The 8958-nt window shown below is 46.1% G+C and overlaps 1 protein-coding gene across 2 annotated transcripts in view; it reads right to left on the bottom strand.

The window, feature by feature from the left end:
• Positions 1-1497: 1497 nt before the first annotated feature.
• scaper (S-phase cyclin A-associated protein in the ER) overlaps positions 1498-8958 on the bottom strand; it is a 347711-nt gene continuing 340250 nt past the window's right edge. For both annotated transcript variants that reach the window (XM_038784220.1, XM_038784221.1), the window contains 2 exons: positions 2041-2092; positions 1498-1948 (listed from right to left, as the gene is read on the bottom strand). In XM_038784220.1, the coding sequence (XP_038640148.1) occupies positions 1842-1948; positions 2041-2092 (159 nt within the window). In that variant the 3' untranslated portion in view covers positions 1498-1841. The remainder of the gene's footprint in view (positions 1949-2040; positions 2093-8958) is intronic.

The raw sequence follows: 8958 nt of genomic DNA, 5'->3' as shown, positions 1-8958 counted from the left end.
CTGGGAGCTGAGATCGGGAGCTCTGCCCTGGGTAGACCTCAGGCATATATCTGCATCCTATAGAACAACACAACACTGCGATCTAGGTTTCTGTGCCACAAAATAAGAGGGGAATGAATTTGCTTTCAGTCCCAGAAATTCAACAACCGCTTTGGTGCACATTGAGTGACCCAGGTGAAGGACCAAGACCCAAGACAAATCTTGGTTGGAACGAGGATGCAAAAATATTTACTGTTCAGTTATAACAATTGAGGGGGTAATTTCGAATCCTAAACATTATATGATTATTAAAGATAAACAGCAGTAGTCTGTGGAAAACGAATGGTATCATAGAATATCCTCCAAAAGCATTGGTAAAAATCCTGAAATCCCAGGTCCTGGAACTAGCTGGAAGTTTATTCAATGACTATACACTTGGTGACACTGGTAATAATCCTAAAAGCCTTGCATCATGCAGTAATGATCACATTGCTGTTTGTGGGAGCTCACTATGCGCAAATTGGCTGCTGCGTTTCCTCCAACACGGGCTACACTTCAACAAAATGTTCCATAGCACTGCTGCCTCACAGCACCGAGGTCTCGGGTTCGATCACGGCTCTGGGTCACTGTCTGTATAGGGTTTGCACATTCTCCCCATGTTTGCGTGGGTTTCGCCCCCACAACCCAAAGATATGCAGGGTACGTGGATTGGCCACACTAAATTGCCCTTTTAATTGGAAAAAATTAATTGGGTACTCGAAATGTATTTTTTAAAATGTTCCATTGGCTGTAAAGGTGCACTTGGAAGCTACGGGTTAAAAGTAAATTGGGTCGATATTCTCTGGAGTTTAGATGAATGAGAGGTGATATCATTGAAAGATACAAGATTCTGGAGGGACTGGAGGGTAGACACCGAGATTGCTCCTTCTGGTTGGGGAATCTAGAACACTGGACAAAATATCAGAATAGGTCGATAATTTAGGATGGGATAAGGAGAAATTTCTTCGCTCAAAGGTTTGTCAATCTTTGGAATTCTCTTAGAACCATAGAATCTCTACAGTGCAAAAGGAGGCCATTTGGCCCATCAAGTTTGCACCGACCCTCTGAAAGAGTGCCCTTCCTAGGCCCACTCCACTGCTCCATCTTCATAGCCTGCACAACCCTGGACACCAAGGGGCAATTCAGCAAGGCCAATCCATCTAACCTGCACACCTTTAGACTGTGGTAGGAAACGGGAGCATCCGGAGGAAACCCACACGGACAGGGGGAGAATGTGAAAACTCCACACAGTCACCCAAGGCTGGAATTGAACCCAAATCCTTGGCGTGTAAGGCAGCAGTGCTAACCACTGCCACCCCAGGGGCCATGTACCTTATCCCAGGGGAATCAAGAAATATAGGGAGTGGGAAGGAAGATTATGTTGAAATCAAAGGTTAACCATGACCATACTTAATGATGAAACAGGTTGGTGGGTGCGTACGGTGCACTCCACAGCACATACTGAACACTTCACATTGATGCAGATGAAAATAAATAATTTTATTGGGTCATCAGCGTATTTGAGCCACCGATGAACTTCTAATAAATAAAATGAATTAATGTATTCCACAGGTGACTGCTGTATCATCCTAAACAACCAAAACTAAATGGATTATTATATATACACATACATTAGAAAGATTCACATTAAAAAATTGTCAAAAAGTGACTACAATGAAGATCATATGTACAACAGGTACTATATACAATTTGTGCAAATCATATATAAGAACATTCTAGAACATAATGTCAGTGAATGAATTACAAGACTAATTTTTAAATCAAATAATATTTTGTGGTGTTGAATGTTTTCCCCGTCATCCCTAGGAGATTGTCTCTTTGTTTAAAAAAAACTTCTGGGCATTCTCCCACAATTCACGGGGAAACCTGTTGGAGAATTCAAGGTAGTCTTGTGCTACAGGAGCCTTCTCTGAAATGAGAACAAGAATAAATCGTTAAGTAGAAAATTTATGCTGTCATCAATCAGAAGAAGTGCAGAGAGGAGAATTCAGTGATACTCACCCCTCTGTTGAGCAGGTTTATTGTCAGATTGATTCAAACTCTGTGCAAAATCCTAAGTTTAAAAAAAAAGTGTATTAAGTCGTTTCATCAATATTGTATTTTTAGATTAATCTTTTACTGTCCGATTTGGTTCTGTCTATTTTCCTCCCTCTGTGCAGTTTCGCTAGCCCTGGTCACGGACCCCCTGAAGTTATGGAGTACATTGTTTCACATCAAGATGATATTACAGAGTACTACACATTCTAGAACAGAGTGGCCGAGCGCGACAAGCACTTGTTCTAGATTAGCGTGGCCAGAGAAGTGTCACGTGCTGTACTTTTTAAAATATAAATTTCGAGTACCCAATTTATTTTTTCCAATTAAGGGGCAATTTAGCATGTTCAATCCACCTACCCTGCACATCTTTGGGTTGTGGGGGCGAAACCCACGCAAACACGGGGAGAATGTGCAAACTCCACACGGACAGTGACCCAGGGCTGGGATCGAACCTGGGACCTCGGCGCCGTGAGACTGCAGTGCTACCACTTCGCCACCGTGCTGCCCCCACGTGCTGTTCTTGAACAACATCTTACTGGGCATCCTTTTCTCGATCAATATGTGATCATGTGTTTGGATTGAGGATGGTGTGGAACTGAGAGTTGGAAGTGCTTGAGGAGTGGATAATCACCGAGGTAACGTTCCCTCCGGAGGGCTGAAAGAGGAGGGGAGGGGTTGACATGTTTGGTGGCGGCTTAAAGAAATGGCAGAGGCTGGTGGGATGGGATGTGAGAACAAGAACTACCCAATTGTGAGAGCAAGGGAAAGGGGCGAGAGCAGAAATGGAACAGATATGGTTACGGGTACTGTCTACCGTGGTGGTGGGGGGGGCTTCACAAGAGGGGGGGCGGGATCAGCAGTTGAGTACAAAGGAAGACATACTAGTAGCTCTGGTGCGGAAGGTGCCATCATCAGTACAGACACAGTGGTGTTGGAGAAAATGGGATCATGGAATAAGGGTCTTGCTGGAAGCGATGCATGAAGATGTGCAGTAAAAGTAGCTGTGGGAGTCCGTGGGCTTGCAGTGGAGCTTATTTTGAATTTTGTATTGTCTTCCTTGTCTAACTACAGTATTACAGATTTAAAATTCAGAGATTTAAATCCATTATCTGTGACTAAGATCAAGGTTTTACTCTCTGATGATATCTGCAGGTAAAACCGTCCATCATCTGGCATTTCTCATAATTTGGGGGTGCAAAACATTTTAAAATATTTGCAGTAAGCTTAAAAAGTACTAAATGTTCAAATCAAATGATTTTTTAAAATGACAGTGCCATTGTTTTGACCACAACATGATGCCTGGCAGTATTCTCACTGCAGTTAGTGTTCCCACAGATATTTTTCAGGATTTGCATGCCTTTCCCTCGATTGTATACGATTCATGTCTGTACTAGTCCTGCAGCACTTTGATATAGAGTACTGATAGTGGCATTGGTGTTTTGCAGTTACCACTATTGGCACTAACATACACTGCTGGCACCTCAACCCTCTGCTGAAGCAAAGTCAAATTCTTCACATGTGCCGCTTTCATCAGTGTCCAAATTACAGCTTATACTTTAATGTTATCAAATAGTCAGGAGGACAGCTGGCATTTTGCTCATGTCAATGATGCTCTTGAAGGTATTGAAGTTCCCTTTGAGAGAGAGCTCAGGTTATACTGTAGCTGGTGAAAAGTCAAACACTCCTTCCTCAAGGTATTATTGTGCTCAAAGTTAGATGTGGGCAGCACTGTTACCAACTTATGCCACACTCTCTGCCTCAATGCAAAAGGCAGTGTTAATGAAAAACATGCAGCGTAAATTGATAATTTAAACAAAATAAATTTAGAGTACCCAATTTTTTGTTCCAATTAAGGGAAAATTTAACATGGTCAATCCACCTATCCTGCACATCTGGTCGTGGATCTGAGACCAATGCAGACATGGGCAAAATTTGCAAACTCCACATAAACTGACCCGGGGCCGGGATCATACCCAGGTGCTCAGTGCCATGAGGCAGCAGTGCTAACCACTCTGCCACCATGCCGCACCCGCGTAAGTTGATAATAAAAACCATGTTTGTGTGTCAGGAAAAGAACTGCAGATGCAGACTTGTGAATGCAGCTCCACTATCCAAATTATTGCTTTCCCCAGCCTTGCTTGAATGGAAGGGGTGCTCTCTAATCTACTCCCTTTTTTTAATTTTAAGAGTACCCAATTCTTTTTTTTTCCAATTAAGGGGCAATTTAGCGTGGCCAATCCACCTAACCTGCACATCTTTGGGGGTGAGACCCACGCAAACACGGGGAGAATGTGCAAACTCCACATGGACAGTGACCCAGGTCCTCGGCCATGTGAGGCAGCAGTGCTAACACTGCACCACCCTCACACGAATCTACACCTGAGTGAGACTTTAATACTGGCTCAAGATTAGAAACGGCAATGGTTCGATCCTGGCCCCGGGTCACTGTCTGTGTAGAGTTTGCACATTCTCCCTATTTCTGCATGGGTCTCACTCCCACAACCCAAAGATGTGCAGGGTAAGTGGATTGGCCACTCTAAATTGCCCCTTAATTGGATAAAAAAGAATTGGGCCTTAAAATTGATTTATTTTAAAAAAAATTGTAGTGGTCTGTGAGCAGGCTCTCTCAGGTGGTGAACAATATCAGCAGGATGCATAGCCACAAAATAAACAGAGGGAGGGTTTTGTCTGCAATTCCTCTTCTCTTTCCCACTTATCTTTTTACCTCCTCTGCGCCACCGTGCCATCTGCGCCATTTCCATCTCCTGTACAAACATCTTTTTGTTTGTTCTCTTGCTCCATTACTATCGTCTTCTGCCTCACGCCATCATCCCATTCAATCTCTCCTGCTCTTACTTTATCACACATCTTCTCTTTTGATCTTCTCCCTTGTTTAAGGTCTGCCACAGCACCAACTTTAAAAAAAAATTTAGAGCACCCAATTCATCTTTCCAATTAAGGGGCAATTTAGCGTGGCCAATCCACCTACCCTGCACATCTTTGGGTTGTGGGGGCGAAACCCACACAGACACGGGGAGAATGTGCAAACTCCGCACGGACAGTGACCCAGAGCCGGGATAGAACCTGGGACCTTGGCGCCATGAGACTGCAGTGCTAACCCACTGTGCCACCGTGCTGCCTCTGCACCCTAAAAGTAAACTCTGTTTCTCTCTCCACTCAATGCTGAACTTTTGCACATTTGCTATTTCCAAACAAGAGGTTGTCTGCGATGACTGGCAGTTTGAATTGCTAGCTCCCTCGTTCCGCAGGTCACCCATCTCACTGCCAAATCCTTCCAGTCAAAGGCATCCCTAGGATAAACAAACTGAACCTGCCTATGAGTCCATTTCTCATTCAGGTCCAAAGCACTGCACCAATCCAATCAGGTATTCACTCCTTCCTTCTGTATGACCTAAGCTTTCTGACACAGTAAGGCCTTCAGCCCAAGAGCTAAACATTTTTTTATCAAACGTGCTTGATAAATTTACCTGCAAATATCGTGAAAAATACAGAACAACTCAGAACATGTACAGGTGGATTATATTGCAATGTTTGTTTTGGTTGTTTGTAACAAATGATTTACCATAACCTTGCAATGATATATTTTCTTCAAGCACTATTTTTAGTGTAATTTCGGCTCGTCAGGGTAAATAATGTTAATCCCGCTGGATTGAACACTTTCTAACCAGATTGGTCACATCACGCAATCCTTGATTTGATAAGGGTGAGACACACCATCCTGACTTGGAAATATATCGTCGTAACTTTAATGTCATTAGGTTAATATTCTGGAACTCCCGCCCGAACTGCACAGGGGGTGTACCTACACCAGATGGACTGCAGCGGTTCAAGGCAGTACCACTACCTTCTCAAGAGCAATTAGGGATCGTCAATAAATGCTGAATTTGCCAGCCACGCTCACATTCCAATAACCATAAAAAGAAAACTCTTAACCCCAGCCGTGGGAAATGGGAAGCCTGTACCTAAATATATATATCTCAGGGCATCCTAAAGGGCTTCACAGTCAATGAAGTAGATCTGAAGCACACTCACAACTGGAATGTTGGAAACAGCACCGAAAATTTGTTTCATAAACAGCAACGTGATAACGACCAGATAATGATTTGGTGATGCTATTGGACGGATAAATATCAGTCAGGACACCACGCAGAACCCTGCTGCTGTTCCTTGAAATCTTGCATAGACAGATGGGCCTTGGTCTAACATCTGATCCAAACGATGGCACCTCAGGCAGAGCAGCTCTCCCTCAGCATTGCAGCTCTCCCTCAGCATTGCAGTCAGACTGGATAATATGCTGGGCACCACACTTTGGAAAGGACATGAAGACATTGGAGAGGGTACAGAAATGTTTTACAAGAATGGTTCAAGGGATGAGGATCTTCGGTTACGTAGAAAAATTGGCGAAGTTGGGAATATTGTCCACGGGGAAGAGAAATTTGAAAGGATATCTGATAGGGATATGCAACAAGAGGAGGGGTCTGGACAGATTAGATAGGGAGAAACTTCCCATTAATGGAAGGTTGGAGAACTAGAAGGCACTACAAGAGAATTATGGAATGAGGAGAAACCTTTCATGCAGCAAGTGGTTAGGATCTGGCATGCACTGCCTGAGACTGTGGTGGAGGCAGGGTCAACTGAGGCTTTCAAAAAAGGAATTAGATCTTTATTGGAAAAGGAACTATTTAAACTTGTGAATCTATGGTAAGAATGCAACTGATTGGGCCATGACATATTTTATTTACATACACCTATCCGTATACACAGACTGGCAGTCAATGTATTCACAAACATGTGGTTAGCACTGTGCTGCATGACAGAACTACAGATATTAACATCTTCATTCACACCCACGAAAAGATTTTAAAAATGTGTTCATGGGATGTGAACTCCGCTGGTAAGACCCATCCCAAATTGCCTTTGAGAAGGTGGTGCTGATCCACCTTGTTGAACTGCTGCCGTAAGCCCTGTGTTATATACAGTGCCGTTCGGAAGAGAGTTCCGGGATTTTTACCCAGTGGCAGTGGAGGAATAACAATAATATCAAAGCAAAATACTGCGGATGCTGGAAATCTGAAGTAAAAACAGAAAACGTTGGATAAACTCAGCAGGTCTGGCAGCGTCTGTGGAGCGAGAAACAGGGTTAACGTTTCGAGTCAGTATGATTCTTCTTCAGAGCTGAATGACAATATATTTGAAAGTCATGATGTTGTGTGAATTGTGCGGGAACTGCCAGGTTGTGGGTTTGGAAGGTGCTGCCAAAGGAGCCGAACTTAACCAGATGATACAATGAGATTAGTCATTATTACAAAACTATAGAACAACATAATTCGCCAAACAGTACAGGAATTCTGAATTTTATTTGCTAAATTTCCTCCTTTGCTGGCGTGTAGCTCCACGGGTGTTGGTTGTTAAAAGCAGCGCCGGCCCTAGGGTTGCTGGCGCCCCGGGCAAGCTGAGCTTCGGCGCCCTTGGGGGGGGGGGGGGGGGCGTGGCCGGGGGGGGGGGCGGGGCCGGGGGGGGGGGGGGGGGCGTGGCCGGGGGGGGGGGGGGCGTGGCCGGCGGGGGCGTGGCCGAGAGGGGGGGGGGCCGAGAGGGGGGGCGGGGCCGAGAGGGCCTCCGACCTTTTCCGCATTCTCAACGTCGAACCCGCTTTCAGTTGTCCAGGACTTGAAGCTCCGGAATGCTCTCCTCAAATCTCCTTTACGACACTCCGTTAGTCTACTTTTTTGATGAATGACCAAGATTCCTGTCACCTGATCCAACCGCGCCTCATGTGACTTGATGTCAATTTTGTTTGATAACCATTCTGTGCAGCACCCTCGACTTTAAAGATGCAGTGAAATGAAAGCGGTTGTTGACAACATCATGACTGTTGGTGACTTCCTGTCTATGACATAAAAACATCTGCCAGTTTACAATAATAACCCTTCACTTACTTTCCCATTTAGTAAAAATAGGAAAAGAAAAACCCTACGTCCAAAAATAGTATTTTCCCAGCACCGCGGCGGAGTCTGTTTATTTACTTTTGTTAATAAATCCACAGATGAAGAGCACTTATACAAACAAGTAATGGCTTACTTCTATCTTTATTCTCGCACACATGGCGGGGGCGGGGGGGGGGGGGTGGTGCGGGTGTGTGGGGAACTGGTGAGCGAATGTCTTCAGTAAATGTGGCAAGACTTTACATCAGGGCGTCAGACGTTTGTGTCTCGGGCTTCTGACGATATTGTTAAACCCATAAGCTTTGCCCAAGGCCTTAACGAACTACCACTGCTCAATGGGCACTCCACTGCTTCATAAAATGGCTGTATTCCAACACAGATCTTAAGGTCTCAGAACAGCAGCCACGCAGTGAGCTCTGTAGCATCTGCCCGCATCACATACTAAACAGGGGAGAGAAAAAATATTACAGTTTAAAATCTGTACCCGGTGGGGGAGCGGACCCATGGGGGGGGCGGGGCGGGGGGGGCGGACCCGAGGGGGGGCGGGGCGGACCCGTGGGGGGGGCGGGGGGGGCGGACCCGAGGGGGGGACGGGGGGGTGGACCCGAGGGGGGGGCGGGGCGGGCGGACCCGAGGGGGGGGCGGGGCGGGCGGACCCGAGGCGGGGGGGGGGGGAGCGGACCGAGCGGGGGAGCGGACCGAGGGGACGGACCGCGGGGAATGCGGCCACCGCGCATGCGCTGGTTGGCGCCGGCCCAACTGCGCATGCGCGGGACCCGAGTCTGGCGCCCCCGAGCACATGGCGCCCCGGGCAACAGCCCGAGTTGCCGGTGCCTTGAGCCGGCCCTGGTTAAAAGTATCGTCCAAGATAACTTTTATTCAAACAGGAGCCAAGACGGTGAGAGTTTCCAGGCTACCT

This window comes from Scyliorhinus canicula, chromosome 24 (genome assembly GCF_902713615.1).
Source record: "Scyliorhinus canicula chromosome 24, sScyCan1.1, whole genome shotgun sequence".
Classification (NCBI taxonomy): domain Eukaryota; kingdom Metazoa; phylum Chordata; class Chondrichthyes; order Carcharhiniformes; family Scyliorhinidae; genus Scyliorhinus; species Scyliorhinus canicula.
The sequence above is the reverse complement of the archived record's forward strand: the minus strand, read 5'-3'. Positions and strand labels throughout refer to the sequence as shown.